Source organism: Amblyraja radiata, chromosome 41 (assembly GCF_010909765.2).
Source record: "Amblyraja radiata isolate CabotCenter1 chromosome 41, sAmbRad1.1.pri, whole genome shotgun sequence".
In the NCBI taxonomy this organism is placed as follows: domain Eukaryota; kingdom Metazoa; phylum Chordata; class Chondrichthyes; order Rajiformes; family Rajidae; genus Amblyraja; species Amblyraja radiata.
In genome coordinates, this window is record NC_045996.1 from 8999654 (window position 1) to 9020240 (window position 20587).

At 45.8% G+C, this 20587-nt stretch overlaps 1 protein-coding gene across 1 annotated transcript in view; it reads right to left on the reverse strand.

The window, feature by feature from the left end:
• LOC116967858 (inositol-trisphosphate 3-kinase C-like) overlaps positions 1-20045 on the reverse strand; it is a 54318-nt gene extending 34273 nt beyond the window's left edge. The window contains exon 1 of the mRNA XM_033014491.1: positions 19462-20045. Within this exon, the coding sequence (XP_032870382.1) occupies positions 19462-19884 (423 nt within the window). The 5' untranslated portion in view covers positions 19885-20045. The remainder of the gene's footprint in view (positions 1-19461) is intronic.
• Between the last annotated feature and the right edge of the window lie 542 nt (positions 20046-20587).

Here is a 20587-nt window from a genome sequence, read left to right on the forward strand (position 1 = left end):
CTGCGCACTTGGGACAATTTACAGTGAGCAGCTAACATGACAACCTATAGATCTTCTGTTTACGAAAGAACTGATAAAATCGAAGGAAGACACAAAATGCTGGAGTAACTCAGCGGGTGAGGCAGCATCTATGGAGAGAAGGAATGAGTGACGCATCTTCAAGGGTCTCGACCCGAAACGTCACTTATTCCTTCTCTCCATAGATGCTTCCTCACCCGCTGAGTTACTCCAGCGTTTTGTGTCTATAGATCTTCTGTCGCGGGGAGGAGATCCACAGATACACAGGACAAACGTGCAAACTCCATCCAGACAGCAGCCACAGTCAGACTAATCCCAGGTTGTTCAAGATGCAAAGAAGCATTCCTACGAGCTGCACCACTGTGCTGCCCATTCATTATCTCCCAGGTTTATGACCCTAGACAGCCCTGGATTGTATACAGCAACATCACCAGGCAAAGCTATTGAAATGTCAATTAAGCAAATATATACCCTATACAAAAACATTGCTCACCATAATCTCCGAGACATATGGAGGTGCGGAACGTGGATGGATGATCGATTTTCTTACACATAAGCCGTCCTGCCCCATTCACCCCAGTGATCTCCACATTGCCGTCTGTCACAGAGCAGAGGCAGCTCAGCTCAGACTGCTCTCTTCCCCCCCCCCCCCCCTCCAGCAGCTTCCTGCAACACCCTCAGCAGATCCTACACGCCACAAAAAGCAAGGTTGCGTAACCTGCTTGCACAGCAGCCAGTTAGCTACCTGCACAAAAGTTTCCATTACATACCCGCGATGCTGTGGTTGCGGTGACAATTTGATCAGAATCTACAAACAAGCAGAGGCAGAGTAGGTCGATGCTCTCAGTAAAGCCATTCAAGGGGAATGCATTTGATCTGCACAGAAGCAATATCCCATACCCACGCAAGTACAAGACTGTCAGCAATGAAAACATTATGTAGGCACAAGGAACTGCAGGTGCTGAAACCTTGTAGACATAGAAAATAGGTGCAGGAGTAGGTCATTCGGCCCTTCGAGCTTGCACCGCCATTCAATATGATCATGGCTGATCATCCAACTCAGTATCCTGTACCTGCTTTCTCTCCATACCCCCTGATCCCTTTAGCCACAAGGGCCACATCTAACTCCCTCTTAAATATAGCCAATGAACTGGCCTCAACTACCTTCTGTGGCTACTTGTGTAGAATACGAAGTGTTGGAGTAACTCAGCGGAGGAACAAGCAGATTCTCTGGAGGTCATGGATAGGCAATGTTTTGGGTCGGAACACTTCTTCAATCAGAAGAAATCAGGCACGGGTTACTGGCTGTGGATGATTCAGCCATGATCACATTGAATGGCCGTGCAGGCTCAAAGGGCCAAATGGCCTCCTCCTGCACCTATTTTCTATGTTTCTATTGCCTATGTCCTCCAGATAGGCTGACTGACCCGCTGAGTTACTCCAGCACTTTGTGTTCTAGTAAAAATAATTTAATCCATTACACATACATGTTAACACAAGCAAACAATTACTGTTCCTTAATATATATTTAAAAAATGCAAGTCAATACAATGACATCTCTGATTCAGAGTTAATTAGGACATGTAATTGAATCATAGAAACATAGAAAATAGGTGCAGGAGGAGGCCATTCGGCCCTTTCGAGCCAGCACCGCCATTCATTGTGATCATGGCTGATCGTCCCCTATCAATAACCCTTGCCTGCCTTCTCCCCATATCCCTTGATTCCACTAACCCCTAGAGCTCTATCTAACTCGCTCTTAAATCCATCCAGTGACTTGGCCTCCACTGCTCTCTATGGCAGGGAATTCCATAAATTCACAACTCTCTGGGTGAAAAAAAATTTCTCACCTCAGTATTAAATGACCTCCCCTTTATTCTAAGACTGTGGCCCCTGGTTCTGGACTTGCCCAACATTGGGAACCTTTTTTCCTGCATCTAGCTTGTCCAGTCCTTTTATAAGTTTCTATAAGATATCCCCTCATCCTTCGAAACTCCAGTGAATCACATTGAATGGCGGCGCTGACTCGAAGGGCCGAATGGCCTACTCCTGCACCTATTGTCTATTGTCTATGAGTTATGGTCGACTAGCTTGCAATTCTGAATCCTGTGGGTATTCAGGAGGCTTTTCAACAGCAAGAGGAAGCAGGACCAGCTCCAGGGGATGAGCAAGAACAGTGCTCAAGCAAGCTGGGCCACACAGCTCCCAGCAGCTGGTGAAAGGGCATCACAAGATCACTGAGCAGCAAGAACATGCCTTGGAGGTGAGAAAGGTCAAGGGCAACAAAGCTCGTGCAAATGCGATCTTCAAGGCAAGGCATTGGTGGGAAGAGCAGGCCCGGTCAAGGAAAAAAGGGATGAAGCCTGGCGAGACTGTCCAGAGGGAGTGGTCAGTTCAACTCCTCGTATAATGTTTAGTTTACAGTTAATAAAAAGTGTAATATAAATGGTGCAAAACAGGTTCACTAATTTAGTTTCGAGGTACAGCGCAGAAAAAGGCCCTTCGGCCCACCGAGTCCATGCCAACCAGCGATCCCCACATACTAGCACTATCCTACAAACTAAGGACCATTTACAATTTTACCAAAGCCAAATTAACCTACAAACATGTGAGTTTTTGGAGTGTGGGAGGAAACCGGAGCACCCAGGGAAAACCCACGCAATCATGGGAAGAGCGCACAAACTCCACGCAGACAGCACCCGTAGTCAGGATCGATCCCGGGTCTCTGACGCTGTGAGGCAGCAACTCTACCGCTGCCACTGCCACCAAGTGCAATGTGGTCAGATTTTCCACCACTAACTTCATACACACTTTCCACCCCATCACTGGGCAGGGAGGGCAGGCACTGCCACCGTGGAGGCTGAGAACAAACTAAGCAACAAAACGGATTGAGGTTTCAGTTCTAAACACCTGGACATTGACAGGAAGTTATCAGTACCAGTGCATCAGTGTGCTTCACAACCCCAGTAAGCACTTCCATAAGCCTTAGAACTACTGGTCATGATCATCAGCTTCACCTGTGCATATATGTTGAACATGCTGTGCCTCAGTGCTGCAGGGCAAGCCAACAGACCCCTGGTGAGACAGGTACAAAGTGCTGGAGTAACTCAGCAGGTCAGGCAGCATCTCTGAAGAAAAATGCTAGGTGATGTTTTGGGTCAGAACCCTTAGAATCATAGAGTGATACAGCATGGAAGCAGGCCCTTCAGCACTACTTGCCCACAGCGGCCAACATGTCCCAACTACACTAGTCCAACCTGCCTGCGTTTGGCCGATATCCCTCCAAACCTGCCCAATCCATGTACCCGTCTAACGGTTTCTTAAACGTTGGGAAAGTCCATTCTTCAACTACCTACTGCGGCAGCTTGTTCCATACACCCACCCCCCTTTATGTGAAAAAGTTACCCCTCAGATTCTTATGTAGACAAAAATGCTGGAGAAACTCAGCAGGTGAGGCAGCATCTATGGAGAGAAGGAAATAGGCAACGTTTCGGGTCGAGACCCTTCTTCAGATTCTTATTAAATCTTTAAGAAGGAACTGCAGATGCTGGATAATCGAAGGTAGAGAAAAATGCTGGAGAAACTCAGCGGATACAGCAGCATCTATGGAGCGAAGGAAATAGGCAATGTTTCGGGCTGAAACATTGCCTATTTCCTTCGCTCCATAGATGCTGCTGTACCCGCTGAGTTTCTCCAGCATATTTATCTACCTTCTTATTAAATCTTTTCCCCTTCACCTTAAACCCATGTCCTCCAGTCCTTGTTTCACCTACTCTGGTCTTCTTCAGACTCAGATGAGCTTTGGGTTCCAGAACATAGACCAAATGGTTTGGTTGCCTAGACTGCAGAAGATCTGGGGATTTTTTGGGGGAAATACACATGATCCTTTTGCCTCATGTGTACTGTTGCAAATATTGTTAAATGCTACCTGGCTTAATTGCAAGATGCAAAGAGAGCAGCAAATGAACATGTCCTAGCATGGGTAGACAAAAATGCTGGAGAAACTCAGCGAGTGAGGCAGCATGTATGGAGCGACGGAAATAGGCGACGCTTCGGGTCGAGACCCTTCTCTTCCTTTCTTCTTCCCGCCCCCACACCCTCACTGATGTGACGGTGGGGTGGGAAGAAGAAAGGAAGAGGCGGAGACAGTGGGCTGAGGGAGAGCTGGAGAGGGGAAAGAAGGAGAAATCAGGGACTACCTGAAATTGGAGACATCAATTTCATGTCCTAGCACAGCATTAAATAGGAAATTATAAGCAAGTGTAACAAGGATAATACAATGGTGAAACAGCAAACCAAATGAGCAGCAATAGGGTAAAGGATTAATTCATGGTGTGAACGAGAGCATTCTCTAGATCAATACATTGATGAGACCATAAAGCAATAAGCTATGTTAGTTTAGTGCTGTCTTAGGAAAGGGTTAATTTTGGATCTTCGAAGGGCCTTTAGGGGACTGCATGTTTTATTGCAACTTCGTTCAACTTGAGGTTGCAGCCATAACACAAGGAGTTTGTCGTTCAGGACAAGAAATTCTTCAGCTTTGGAATTTCTACCCAAGAAAGCTTTGGAGACCCAGTTGCTGAGTACATACAAGACAGCCGAGAGGAATTTTTTTTACGATTTATGGGAACGTGACTGGATAACTCGAAACAAAGAGCTTTTCACAGCACCTCAGTGCACGTGACAATAATAAACTAACCATTCATCGAATATGGGACATGTGGGGAAAGCGGCAGAGGTTAAAAATCCACCTTATTGTTAAAATGGAGGAGGTGCGAGAAGGCAAATGGCCTACTCTCTCTCTCCAACAACTTGTCCAAGAGTAAACACCTCCCACACAGCCAAACTATCAAGGCACTCCAAAGAGAGTGATTTATGTAACCATAAAACAAGAGCACAACACCTAACAATCACACCGCACAAAGACAAACATACATCCACAAACCGCATATATGGACAATTCAGAAACACAAGTTAAAATGCCAAAACTTGGCACAATTCAATACATTGCTGCGAATGCCAAATATTAACAGCATTGGACACTGTCAGTGACATCAGAAAGGCATCATCACCCCAGTGGATCCCAGGGGATTGGGAGTTACGCGGGTTACAACAATATAGTCAAAGAACTTTTCCCACGGTCAGAGAACAAGCAGAAAGTGATAAGTAGAGAAATGGAGATTCATTCATCAAATGCACAAACGCCCGGAGATACGGAAGTTTGGTTCTAACCAAATTATAGGATTCTGGCTCAGTGTCCACACTCGAGCCAAATGCACAGCAAATGCAACCAAATACTATTTATTGCCTATCCTCCTGTCTACCTGCTCATACTCACCCCTCACTTACTCCTCCCAAACAAAGTTATATATTTTCTACTTAGTTCATTCACAAATATCGGGTTGTTTTACAATGTATGAAACACAGTGGGTGGTACAGTGGTGCTGCTTGTATGTAGCTATCTTAAGGGCCAGTCCCACTTTGACGACCTCTGCCGAGTTTGCCCTTGACTCATACTCGCAGCATGGTCATAACGAGGTCGTAGAAGGTTTCGTAGGTAGGCCGTAGCAGGTCGTGATGCTGGTCGTAGTTACTCGTGACATCAAGTAGGTCGGGGCGTTTGTCCAGCATGATGAAAAATGTCCACGAGTAAAAAAGGTTGTGAATTAGGTCGTGAAAGTGGGACAGGCCCTTTACAGTACTAGCAAGGGGTCGATCGATGTAGACCTACACTACTATCTGTATGGAATTTCTGATTTCCTCCCACATTCAAAAATCAGCCACTTATTAACTTAAGTGGCTACCGCAAAAACTCCCCAACTCTGTTGTGATGAGAACAATCAGCATGGTGTAAGCCCGCATAAATAAGAGAACAAGTTACAAGGTTATAAAGAGGGGAATAACATTTCTCAAGAGCTGGTACAGGCTCAATGGGCTGAATGGTCCCTTTTATTGTTGAGCGATAAAGAAAAGGCAATTAAGCTTCAATTTTTTTCGCACATTTTTGATATCACTCTAAATTGCAACTTTCACATTTTTATTCTTTTGTTGTTCACAGTACATGACGTTGTCGGGTAATAATGTATCCAAACAAAACAAGCACTGCTATTTTGTTGTGTGGCCAATTTCAGCTAATAAAACTGTTTGAAATGATGTACTCTAAGCACCATGGCTTTGTATAGTTATATTTTGAAATATACTTTCAGTCAAAGGCTTTAAAGTTGAATGTTATTGCGTCATTATAGGTCAGGCAGCATGTGAGGAAAGAAAAACAGAATCAATGTTTCAGATCATGAACCCTTTGACAATAGACAATAGGTGCAGGAGGAGGCCATTCGGCCCTTCGAGCCAGCACCGCCATTCAATGTGATCATGGCTGATCATCCCCAATCAGTACCCTGTTCCTGCCGCCTCCCCATATCCCCTGACTCCGCTTTTTTTTTTTTTTTATTATTTTTTTTTTTTTTAAAAAAGAGCCCTATCTAGCTTTCTCTTGAAAGCATCCAGAGAACTTTGCTACAATGCTTCACTCTGTTTTTGTGTTAAATTTCCAACATCTGCAAGTTTGAGAGTGCAAGTGCTACACTGGGTCACCATTTTGTTGAATATTTAACTATTCCTGAATTTTTAGTAATTTTAAATGAGTAAATTTGATTTCCAATCACTCAATGCAAGAGATGCTTTAAAAACTTTTTTTTTCATATTTGACAAAATAATTTCTAACTTTGCTTCCTGTCTAAGCTCAGTGGATGTCAAGGGCAAGGCCTATATAGAAACATAGAAAACAAGTGCAGGAGTAGGCCATCGGCCCTTCGAGCCAGCACGGCCATTCAATATTATCACAGCTGATCATCCAGAATCAGTAACCCCGTTCCTGTTTTTTCCCCCATATCACTTGATTCTGTTGGTGCATTAGTTCATAAGTATGCGGTTGAGGGAAAAATAGATCAGGCATGATTGTATGGTGAAGCAGACTCGATGGGCCGAATGGCCTGATCCTGCTTATGAACTAATGCACCAAGTCACCCGAGGGCTCGTCACGATGTTGGTGAGTGATTGGAGGTCAGCGAGATCTAGACTAAGCCTGCAAGGACAATAGATCCAACTGAAGAAGTGTGGAACTTCTGCACTGTCAGGAGAGTCATTTTATACACAAGATCTTTATCTGTCCTGTGTATGAAGGAACTGCAGATGCCGGTTTAAACCGAAGATAGACACAAAAAGCTGGAGTAACTCAGGCAGGCAGCATCTCTGGAGAGAAAGAATGGGTGACGTTTCGGGTTGAGACCGAGTCTGAAGAAGGGTCCCGACATGAAATATCACCCATTCCTTAATCGGTCCTGTCAGGCAGTTATGATTAACAATTGGCAAATCCCATTCTACCCCATGTCCCGGCCAGTATTTACACAGATTATTGTCCCTGTTGCTGCACTGTTCTGCGTGTCATCTTATTGTATGGAAAATATTTCACATTACTACAACGGCAACTGCATCTCAAAAGTACAGTACTTCACAAACAAAAGTATAGCCCAATGCAGATTATTTTCATGGGTATGGTGCAAGGAGGAGAGAGACAAAGTCAGGAAGTTGGGAAACAGGAATACTGATATTTGGACATTTATTTTTCTTCATTGAGAAGCTGCAAAAACTACCCTCCCTGCAAAGCTATGAAACTTAGTTTTGTTTAGAGATATGGCACGATAACAGGCCCTTCGGCCCACTGAGTCCGGGCCGACCAGCAATCACCATGCACTAGCACTATCCTGCACACTAGAGTCAATTTATAATCTTTACCAAAGCCATTTAACCTACAAACCTGCACGTATTTGGTGTTGGCAGAAACCGGAGCACCCGGGGAAAACCCACGCAGTCACAGGGAGAACGTACAAACTCCGTATAGACATGTCAAGTCAAGTGAGTTTATTGTCATGTGTCCCAGATAGGACAATGAAATTCTTGCTTTGCTTCAGCACAACAAAATATAGTAGGCATGAATACAGAACATATCAGTAAGTCCCGTAGCCAGGATCGAACCCGGATCTCCGGCGTTGTAAGGCAGCAACTCTACCTGAATGATTTTCCTGAATGACCAAAAGGCTTGGGGGCTTTCTTTGACATTTCATCCTTGTGTTTGAGAAGTAGTAATTGCAAAGGCTCACTGCTGGGAACATTCATTCATTATGTTTCCCGGGGAGGGCGAGGAAATGCGGAATGGAGAGTTTCATTTAAAAGTGGAATTCTAGGAGGTGATAAACTGAACCGCACAATGAGTTTTCTCAATAGTTACATTCCTAACCCAACAATTAATCACTCATAAACATGGACCTTATATTCCCCAAGCACTAGCTCAGCTAAAGAAGAACATTCCTGCGATAGACACCATGGATCACAGTCCATGCACGTTGCCTCATTCAGACAGGAAATGACTGGACAGAGAGATTAAAAAAATTAAATCGGAATGACCCATTTCCTCGCAATTGTCTAATCAACATTTCCAGCGGATATTTATAGGCGGGCTTTGTGTAACAAATCCAGGAGTGAGCAATTGTAGAATTAGAATAGGTGGAATATAGATACTAAATATATGGTGGCAAAAAGATTAAATCAAATTGAGAGGGAACACAAGAGGAAGAGGTTCAGGGCCAAACATGGAGGGCAAAGTGCTGTCTGACCAGAGGCTGTTCTTCCCCCAACTTTAATTATGTAGTAGCGCAGTGGCCGAGTCTGCCTTACAATGCCAGAGACCCGAGTTCCATCCCGACTACGGGTGCTGTCTATATGGAGTTTGTACATTCTTCCCGTGACTGCGTGGCTTTACTGCGGGTGCTCCGGTTTCCTCCCACACTTCCAAGAATATACAAGTTTGTAGGTTAATTTGGTTTCAGTAAAATTTGTAAATGGTTCCTAGTGTGTAGGATAGTGCTAGTGTATGGAGCGATCGTTGGTTGGCATGGAGTCAGTGGACGGAAGGGCCTGTTTCCACGCTGTATCTCTAAACTAAAAGCTCAACAACGTCCACTGAATCTATTCCACATAGTCAATTTCAAGATTCCTCACATCCTCTTGCTCCATAATTACAAAACCATTTCTGCTCCAATTCTGGTTTAGAGATGCTTCCTGACCTGAAGAGTTACTCCAGAATTTTGTGTCTATCTTTGGTGTAAACCAGCATCTGCAGTTCCCCCCTACACACCCATCTACAACCCACGGCTTTGGGATATGGGAGGAAACTAGAGTCCCACAGCAAACGTGTGTGGTCACGGGGAGAAGATGCAAACTCCACACAGACAGCACCCAAGGTCAAGATCGAACTTGGGTCTCTGGGGCTGTGAAGCATCTGAGCCACTGTGCCTTTCACTTCCCAACTCAAGTGAAGGGATGTGGGCATCGTGGCAAGGGTCAGTTGTTACCCATTCGTAATTTCAAGTAGATGGTGGGAGACCATGACAGGCTCTATTTCTCACAGAGTGGCCAGTGTGGAATTCTCTGCCTCAGAGGGCGGCGGAGGCAGGTTCTCTGGATACTTTCAAGAGAGAGCTAGATAGGGATCTTGAAAATAGTGGAGTCAGAGGATATGGGGAGAAGGCAGGAACGGGGTACTGATTGGGGATGATCAGCCATAATCACATTGAATGGCAGTGCGGGCTCGAAGGGCAGAATGGCCTACTCCTGCACCTATTGTCTATTGTCTTGCAGTTAGGTTATTCCTACATTGTTGTTGAGCAGGGATTTCCAGGATTGACATAGTGAAGACAAAATACGAGTACATTTGGAAGTAAGCGTGCGGTGAGACTGGGAAGGGGACACAGATTCCTTGCACAGATAACACAGGATCAGCTCCAGTCGATGAACACCACTGCATATCATTGGAGCATTGCATCACGTTTAAGCAAAACAACTTCCTGCCCATTAATTGTTTTTTTTAAAATGAAATTAAAAGGAAGAGATTATAGATAAGAAAACAAAGTAAAAGAACAAGTACAAAGTTAAATTTGCACAAATAAGTCAGTGAAAAAATGGTTCATACACGTATGGATGTAAGTGGAGCCAAGCACGAATTCTTTACATGGAAGTTAGCAGCGATACTTTAGTCTTTATACAGGAAATTGTTATATCCAGAATAAGACAGTTCAGATACAGTAAGCCCTCCTTTTTCTTTTCTTCTCCCCGCCCCCCCCACCCCCCATCAGTCTGAAGAAGGGTGTCGGCCCGAAACGTTGCCTTTTTCCTTCGCTCCATAGATGCTGCTGCACCCGCTGAGTTTCTCCAGCTTTTTTGTGTACCTTCGATTTTCCAGCATCAGCAGTTCCTTCTTAAACACAGTAAACCCTTGTTGTAACGGACCATGGACAGGGGGAATAGAGTCCACTAAGAATGAATAAGGCCAGGCGTGGTGTGGTGGCCAGGGGTGGCAACGCCAGGCAATGCCAGCCGGTAGCGGCGGCGGCAAAGGTCGGTAGGTCTGTCCACTATAACCAAAATCGATTATAAAGAGGTCCATAATAATGAGTTACTGTATTTTCATAATTGCTGATATTTAAAAATAGTTCATTGAAATAGAATGTAGAATACAAATTGGATGGTAAGGAAAATAGAGGAAGAGCAGAGATAGCAAAGAATTGTTTTAATTCTACGCCGTCAATGAAACCACAAGATGACAATTCTATACGTAACCACTTAAGCAACTGGGTTCCTGCAATCATTATTTATCAGATTACTGTCATATTATTTCAGTAATCAAGAGGAAAGACATTCTTGCCATAGAGGGAGTACAGAGAAGGTTCACCAGACTGATTCCTGGGATGTCAGGACTTTCATATGAAGAAAGTCTGGATAGACTCGGCTTGTACTCGCTAGAATTTAGAAGATTGAGGGGGGATCTTATAGAAACTTACAAAATTCTTAAGGGGTTGGACAGGCTAGATGCAGGAAGATTGTTCCCGATGATGGGGAAGTCCAGCACATGGGGTCACAGTTTAAGGATAAGGGGGAAATCTTTTAGGACCTAGATGAGAAAAACATTTTTCACACAGAGAGTGGTGAATCTCTGGAATTCTCTGCCACAGAAGGTAGTTGAGGCCAGTTCATTGGCTATATTTAAGAGGGAGTTAGATGTGGCCCTTGTGGCTAAAGGGATCAGGGGGTATGGAGAGAAGGCAGGTACAGGATACTGAGTTGGATGATCAGCCATGATCATATTGAATGGCGGTGCATGCTAGAAGGGCCGAATGGCCTACTCCTGCACCTATTTTCTATGTTTCTATGTTTCTATCAATAAGAATACTTTAGATAGATCATAGGTCATAGAACTTACGGCTGCTTGCAAAGCATCTCACAAAATGTAAACTATAGTCAATCCTTTATCCCACACCAATGTGGAGGGCTTTTGACTCAAAGAAGGTGACACAATATTAACAAATTGTCATGTCAGTTCTTGCATCCAATACATTGTAACAAAATGCCAACTTGCAACATAGAATCAAAAAACTGTGACGCAGGAAATCTGCAATTAAAGCAAAAAGCAGGATGCATCAGGTCAGGCAGCATCTGCAAATAGAAAAATAGCCCACCTTTCAAAATCGATGGAGAAAGATCTAGCCTGAAATGTTAATAATTTCACTCTTCTAAGCTGTTGAATGTTATTAGCATTTTCTGTTTTTAATGCCAACTGCCAAATTAAGTTCAGTTCGTTCTGAATGAAATTACTAAAGTGAAAGACACTGCGGGCTGCAATGTTGAAATGGACAGATAGCATATTTTCAGAAATGCGAATGAAACATAATGCCGTAAATCAACAAAAACAAAAGTGACCCAGATAGTACAAAGGCCGTAGAGATGCTGAAGCTCTGAAGCTCAAATGAAAACAGAAAACACTAGAAATACATTGGAGGTAGATAAAAATGCTGGAGAAACTCAGCGGGTGAGGCAGCATCTATGGAGCGAAGGAATAGGTGACGTTTCGGGTCGAGATCCTTCTTCAGACGGGTCACCTATTCCTTCGCTCCATAGATGCTGCTCTCACTCGCTGAGTTTCTCCAGCATTTTTGTCTACCTTCGATTTTTCCAGCATCTGCAGTTCCTTCTTAAACAGAAATACATTGGAGATCAATCTTTATCCGTGGACACACAAATGGGTTTAATCCTGTTTAAGAAGGAATTGCAGATGCTGGAAAATCGAAGGTAGACAAAAATGCTGGAGAAACTCAGCGGGCCGAAACGTTGCCTATTTCCCTCGCTCCATAGATGCTGCCTCACCCACTGAGTTTCTCCAGCATTTTTGTCTACCTTGGGTTTAATCCTACTGATCAATGCCTGCTCAATGATAATCTTATTGACCTTGTTTTTATTTGCAGAGGCCAAGCCCAATATCTGTGTTTTTATGGGAAAATAAGCAGGCATTACAGATTTTAGAAAGTAAAACATATCTGCAGAGATGGGCATAATAGGACAAGACATAGGAGCAGAATTAGCCCATCCAGTATCCTCTGCCATTCGATCGTGGATGATCAGTTTTTCTCTCTCAACCTCATTCTCTTGCCTGCTCACCGCAACTTTAGACATCCTTACTGATCAGCTTGTATCAAATTAGAATTATATTTAGAAAATACAGCAGGAGGACTTCCAGAAGGTTGTCGACAAGCAACTGTGCACACAAGTACTGGGAAAGGCTGAATGGCTATGGATTTAAAGGAAAAAGAGTAATACATGGCATCAGATCTTTGTTTGCAAAGAGGAATTGCACCATCGATCACTGGTTGGGCCAGACACCCAGTCTGAAGAAGGGTCTTGACCCGAAACGTCACCTATTCCTTTTCTCCAGAGATGCTGCCTGATCCGCAAGGTTACTCCAGCATTTTGTGCATCTGCAGTTCTTTCCAACACACCTTTCTTTCAGCATCTACACACTTAGACAGATAGGACAGGTTTGGAGGGACTTGGGCCAAACGCAGGTAGTGGGACTAGTGTAGTTGGGACATGTCGGCCAGTGTGGGGAAGTTGGGCCAAAGGGCCTATTTCCATGCTGTATCACTATATAATTCTACAAATGCAATAATGACTATACTGGGGAAAACATGTTCATGGCAATGATGTTCAAGAAGGAACTGCAGATGCTGGAAAATCAAAGATAGACAAAAGTGCTGGAGAAACTCAGCGGGTGAGGCAACATCTATGGAGCGAAGGAAATAGGCAACATTTTGGGCCGAAACCCTTCTTCAGACTGCCAAAGGAAATAGGCAACGTTTCGGGCCGAAACCCTTCCTCAGACTGATATTCTTTGTGTGTTCACCCTGTGGAGACCAGTTGATGGACAGAATTTTCAGAGACCTGGGACTTTCCTTCCACTATCGGACTTGCTGTACTTTCCAATCCAGCAACCAGAGCAGTTCTTCTTAGTCAGGCAATACTTACATAACTACTGCATTTAACCTTAAACATTGAAACCATAATTAATTCCTTTTAACTTTGCATTAAATAAATTTCAAGCCCACAATACTTCAGGGGTAATAAATACCACCCTTGCAAAGGTTTATTACACTTCATTGTTCTTCTGTTTATTCCTTTGGAATCAAGTATTTAATCTTTCCGTCATCTCATGAAAAGAGGGAGGCGTCCTTTGTTAAACCTTAGACAATTGAACAGGTGATTGATTGATTACCTGGATGTCTTGAATTCTTCTGAGAATATCATCCTCACCGCAGCTTATTTATAGTAATGCCTGCAGGTTATCGGATTGCAACAACACACACACACACACACACACACGCAGAACGTAATCACAGCAAGCTCAGCACAACATAAACATCAGAGTCAGCAAACACGGACACACATTCATAATGCAACGCACTCATGTGTGATGCACTGCTCACTGTAATAAGTGTCTCTGAACAGAAACATGGAGTTGTTTTTCTCTCTGCTTCTACTCAGCGGCTGTGGAAAGCATCGTGTCCGGAAACATCACAAGTTGTTTTGGGAACTGCTCTGCCCAGGACAAGAAGGCTCTGCAGAGAGTAGTGCGTTCGGCCGAACGCACTATGGGAACTACACTCGCCCCCCCCCCCCCCCCCCCCTTGCAGGAACTATACATCAGAAGGTGCAAATCCAGAGCCAACAAGATCATGGGGGGTACACAAAAATGCTGGAGAAACTCAGCGGGTGCAGCAACATCTATGGAGCGAAGGAAATAGGCAACGTTTCGGGCCGAAACCCATCTTCAGACCGGGACCCATTTCACCCCAGCAACAGCCTGTTCCAGCTGCTACGGTCAGGCAAACGCCTCCGTTGCCATGCTGTGAAAACGGAAAGGATGAGGAGTTTCTTCCCAGAGGTCATTAGGACTGTAAACTCCTATCTCACCAGGGAGTAACTTTACTGTACTAATTTACTGTTGTGTGGTGTCTTTGTAAAATTGCTGTTTTTTTCTTTTTCTTTTTTTTTTTTCCTTCAACAAATATGTAATATGTAATTCGGTTCCATTCTGTTTTGTAGTTTATTGCACAATCTGCAAGCATTGCCACTTTTCATTTCACTTCACATCTCCTATGTGTATGTGACGCATAGACTTGACTTGTATGTGCTCCCTGACCAGCTGAGTGAATCCTGCATTTGCTGTCTTTATTACAGATTTCCAGTACATATTTCTGTCACAGTTACTGAACTGGGTAGGATGTGTTCAAACCTGCACGTGGATTACACAATCTGCTCTACATTCAGTCACAAGAGACTGCAGATTTTGGACGTTTCAGTTTCTATAAACTGACTCAGTGGGTCAGGCAGCATCTGTGGAGGGAAATGGACAGAAACTGAAGGAACCTGACCCGAAACGTCATCTATCCATTTCCCTCCCAAGTTGCGGATTGACTTCAGACCCAGTCTGAAGAAGGGTTTTGGCCCGAAACGTTGCCTATTTCCTTCGCTCCATAGATGCTGCCGCACCCGCTGAGTTTCTCCAGCACTTGCAGATTGACTTGCTGAGTTCCTCCAGCACACTGTATTTTACTACAGTACATTCCACTTGAAGTGGGGAGTGACACTGGGCCCTCCAATCCCCATGCTGCAAAACAGAGTTCTTAAAAAATATTACCACTCTGCAATCTGTTGCGTATGGCTTCTTCATATAATTAACTAGAATTACAATGTGTTTGACTTCCACATGAAATAGATATTAATTCTGTAACCCAGAAAATACACACACACACACATATAATTCCCCTGCCAGCCACGGTCTATTGCCGTTGCATTTATAGAACACAGGACTGTATTCACAGCAAAAGGCCCTTCAGCTCACAATGTCCGTGCCGAACATGATACCAAGAGAAATTTATCTCACCTGCCTGAGTGCATATGATTCATAATCCCTCCATTCCATACAAATCTAGGTGGCCATCTAAAAGCCCCTTAAACCCCATCATTGCACCTGTCACCACCACCATCACCGCATGTTCCAGATACTCAACACTTTGTGCAAAATATCTGCCCTACACATCTCCCCAATTCTACAGCATTCTTCTATGTTTAGGACATTCCAGAGCACTCCAGTCTAGGTTTAGTTTTTAGTTTAGAGATACAACGTGAAAACAGGCCCTACGGCCCGCCAAGTCCGGGCCGACCATCCATCCCTACACACTCACACTGTCCTACACACACTGGGAACAAATTGCTACTGCTACGGTCATTGACCTGCAATGGTTCTAAGTCCAAAGTTTTCCCTTGATTCATCTACTCTAAAAATGTTCCTCACTATCTCTGTCAAATATGTAATATGTAATTCGGTTCCATTCTGTTTTGCAGTTTATTGCACAATCCGCAAGCATTGCCACTTTTCATTTCACTTCACATCTCCTATGTGTATGTGACGAATAAACTTGACTTGACTTGTATGTGCTCCCTGACCAGCTGAGTGAATCCTGCATTGGCTGTCTTTATTACAGATTTCCAGTACATATTTCTGTCACAGTTACTGAACTGGGTAGGATGTGTTCAAACCTGCACGTGGATTACACAATCTGCTCTACATTCGGTCACAAGAGACTGCAGATTTTGGACGTTTCAGTTTTTATAAACTGACTCAGCGGGTCAGGCAGCATCTGTGGAGGGAAATGGACAGAAACTGAAGGAACCTGACCCGACACGTCATCTGTCCATTTCCCTCCCAAGTTGCGGATTGACTTCAGACCCAGTCTGAAGAAGGGTTTTGGCCCGAAACGTTGCCTATTTCCTTCGCTCCATAGATGCTGTCGCACCTGCTGAGTTTCTCCAGCACTTGCAGATTGACTTGCTGAGTTCCTCCAGCACACTGTATTTTACTGCAGTACATTCTACTTGAAGTGGGGAGTGACACTGGGCCCTCCAATCCCCATGCTGCAAAATCCCCAGCCTTCCTGCCTTTGCAAGACTTGATGCTCTGATAAGCCTTGGTTGGGCTTCATTGTTTAATTGTTTACCAAGCCAATTAACCTACAAGGCTACACATCTTTGGAGTGTAGGAAGAAACCAGAGCACCCAGAGAAATCCCAAGCATGTCATGGGGAGAACATACAAACTCTGTACAGACAGCACCCGGAGTCAGGATTGAATCCGGGTCTCTGACGCTGTGAGGCAACAACTCTACCGCTGCACCACGGTCAATGAATTATCTCCAAAATGCAATCACGATTCCAATGTAGGGAAATTTACTGTGATTTTATATCCAGCAAGACTGGGGGGGGGAAGAGTAACACTAGAGAGACCAGCTCCATGTCCGAGATGAGATTGGTTGACAGTTTGGACATCAAAATGAACACGCCAACTCACTCTTTGTCCAGATTGCAAAGATTGTCCAGACTGCTCAAATGTCCAGAGAGGGATTGTGAACCACAGATGATGGACACTGTAACAGAGACTGTAACAGCAACTATCTGATACTCCATGGTACAGAGCAAAACATTCCAAAATAGGTTCGCAGAAACTAAAAGACACAAAAAAAATCCACTCAAGGAGAATGATTAGTGACCAGAATGCCGCTTGTGTAATGAAGTAGGAGAGATAAACAGATGCTTCGGAAGGGGATATTCCCCCCAACTTGTAGGAACAATTAAACAATGAAGCCCAACCAAGGCTTATCAGAGCATCAAGTCTTGCAAAGGCAGGAAGGCTGAATATGGTGACAGAGATAGTGAGGAGCATTTTTAAAGTAGATGAATCAAGGGCAATCTTTAGACTTAGAACCATTGCAGGTCAATGAACGTAGCAGTAGCAATCAGCCTGAAGATGGGTTTCGGCCTGAAACATTGCCCATTTCCTTCGCTCCATAGATGCTGCTGCACCCGCCAAGTTTCTCCAACACTTATCTACTGTAGCGGTAGCAAGTCAGGTCGAGTTTATTGTCATATGCACAAGTACGGTTAGGCACAGGTACAATGAAAACCTTGCTTGCAGCAACATCACAGGCACAGACTCAGTGTGAAATAACAAAGCAAGATCGAAGACAGGAAGCCAAGATTGGATCAACTTAAATTTAGTGTGTGTGTGCAAAGAGAGATGGGCACAATTGATCACGTTTTAATTGTCAGCGGTCAGCTCCAGTGAAACAAACATTTTCACCATCCACGGGTTCAGTCAGACTAATCTGTGTGACAGGTCAATTAGTTTGGACTGCAACGCACCCCATGATAGAGTAACTCAGCGTCGAGATTTCCATTGTACACAAGTCACATGCAGTCCTGGCATTGTTGCAGCCAAAGATCTTTGGTTGCAGTTGCAAGTGGCAGCAGAGTTAGGGATTTTTTTTTTTAAAGCACAAACATGCCATCATGTCTGAATGTAATTCACCGACTGCCACCAAGCCAATGCTCTCTGCAACACAAGTCAAAAGCAGAACGGAAATCAAACCCATCCTCCAAGTGTTCGGTCTGTACCACAACTCTTGGACCTACACCACAGAACAAAAACATTTGTGTAACTGTACCAGAGCTTCAGCTCAGATCCTGCTCACAGATTCAGCGTCTAGTAAAAGGAAAACTGAAGCAGATCCAACTATTTTTTTAGTGTACAAGTTAAACACAACCAAATCACCAATAATTACATTGCCAGCAGCAGACATGGGACACTACAAATTATTTTCTACCCAAACATATTTAAATTAAAAATCAACCAGAAAGCAGAGCAAATTATTAGCATGGGTGTCAAGGGTTATGGGGAGAAGGCAGGAGAATGGGATTGAGAGGGAAAGATGGATCAGCCATTATTGAATGGCAGAATAGACTTGATGGGGCGAATGGCCTAATTCTGCATCTAGAACGTATGAAATCCCCTTGACAGTCCCCAAAACTCTTTATAGATAAACAATTAGATAATTTAAAAAAACTATAGATCCTTACCAGAAAAACTTAAAGAACAGAGAATCATTTCGCTACAAACAAAAGAAAATCCTAATGGAACAACATCTGAGATCACAATATATCAAACTCAGGTACAATCCTGATCCAGCGTCATGCCCACATCCCCTTTGTTGTGTTCCTTTGACACCCATGGACATTGGTGGACATATCTCTCAACTGAAGGACATCATAGCACAAATAAAATAGGCGCTCCACACCAACCTGCAAAACACCTTTTCCTATCAGACATGCCTCAGCCACAAGAGCAGATATAACCTTCCCCAGGGGATACAGACATGTCACCTTTCCGATCTCACACCTTCCCCTCCAGCACACGTTCATCACCCTCTTTCCGTCTGCTTTCCAGGGAACATGTATATATATCACCACCTCCAACGACGGCTGTGTCAGGGACTCTTCTAGTCCTAATCCAAACATGACAGTCCAGGTGTGTACCGAGAGAGTGCCGCACTGTCAGAGATGACAGCCCCCCCCCCACCAGACAAAGGAGGGTGGGGGGGGGTACCTAGGTTCCCACGTGGAGCTGCAAGTGCCTGAGACCCCCCCCAGTTTAAAGAGGAGCTGGGCTGAGAGGGAGGACCCCAGGTAAATACCTTACCCCAGCAGCAGCCTGTGGGCTAGCCGGCTGTGGGACAGATTGGTGAATGTTCTCCTCGAAGATCGAAGCTCGCTTCACCTCGATCACCTTCACCTACCATCAGCTCGTTTTCCAGCCTAACCCTCCCCCTCTTCGACCACCGAAAACCAGCCTCTCCCCCCTGTCCCTACAACCTCTACCCCCCCCCCCCCCTCCTCAATCTCCAACCAATCTCCCCCTCTGACCACCAGCCTCTCCCTCCCTTCTGTCCCCCCCTTCGACCTCCAGTCCTCACCTCCACCCTAGACAACCAGCCCCTCGCTCCCTCCGTCGACTGCTAGCTTCTCTCCCCATCACTAGACCCTCTCTCCCCATCACTAGACCCTCTCTCCCCATCACTAGACCCTCTCCCCCCATCACTAGACCCTCTCTCTCCCCCCAACCCTCTCTTCCAGCCTCCAGCCTCTCCCCGGGCCCCCACTCACTCACCCCCAGGCCGTCCTCCAGGCTGAGGTACTGCGGCGGCTGGCTCTCGGCGTCGCTGCAGGGGCTGAAGTCGTCCTCGGACTCTTCGAAGGACGACGAGTGCCCGGCGGAGGAGAGCGACGACCCGGACAGTTTGCGGAGCAGCAGCGAGGGAGCGGGGGAGCCTCCGCAGCCGCTGTCCGACGACGGTGACTCCTCGTCGGGCTGCTCGTCGTCGGCCCCCGCCGCTCCGGGCCTGGCCAGCGACTCGTCCTGGGTGACGATGAGCCGGGGGATGGGCCTGCAGGCGGAGGGGGCCGGGGCCGGGCACGGACAGGGCGGACTCGGCCCCCTCAGCCGCAGGTTGCCCGTCATCTCCCGCAGGCCGTGTTCGTGGCCGGGCTCCGTCTCCAGCTCCAGCTCCGCCGCGCACTCCGGGCTTTTCATTAAACTCCCGCTGCCGGCATCACCCGCCGAGGGGGAGGCGAGGCGCGACGCTGCTCAGGCGGACAACCGTCTGCGAGCGGCGGCGGTGTTGCTGCTGCTGCAGCCGCCGCCACTACTTCTGCTGCCGCCAACACCGCCCATATCGAAATCGCTCGCGGTCGGCTGTCGCCCCACCCGCGACCCGTAATACGCCCCCCTCCCGCTGTCAATCACCCACTGACCCCGCCTACACGACGGACAGCCGTCAATCATACCCTTACCCCGCCCCCCATGAGGCGCAGATCTTGTCCCGCCTTCCATCAGCTGTTAGTCATACCCTAATCCCGCCCCTCCATGACGCGCAGACCTCGCCCCGCCTTCCGGCAGCTGTCAATCATAGCATAACCCCGCCCCCATGACGCGAAGATCTTGTCCCGCCTGTCAATCATACCCTAAACTCGCCCCTCCATGACGCGCAGAGCTCGCCCCGCCTTCCGTCAGTTGTCAGTCATATCATGACCCCGCCCCTCCATGATGCGAAGACTTCACCCCGCCCTCCACCCGGTGTCAATCATGCCATAACCCCGCCCCGTCAATGACGCGCAGATCTTGCCCCGCCTGTCAGCATAGGGGGCTTTAAGTAGCCAGAGTACAGGGCAAAGCAAAGATCTTATAGCGAAGATCTTTGGGGCAAAGGGTACAGGGTACAGGGTACAGGGTACAG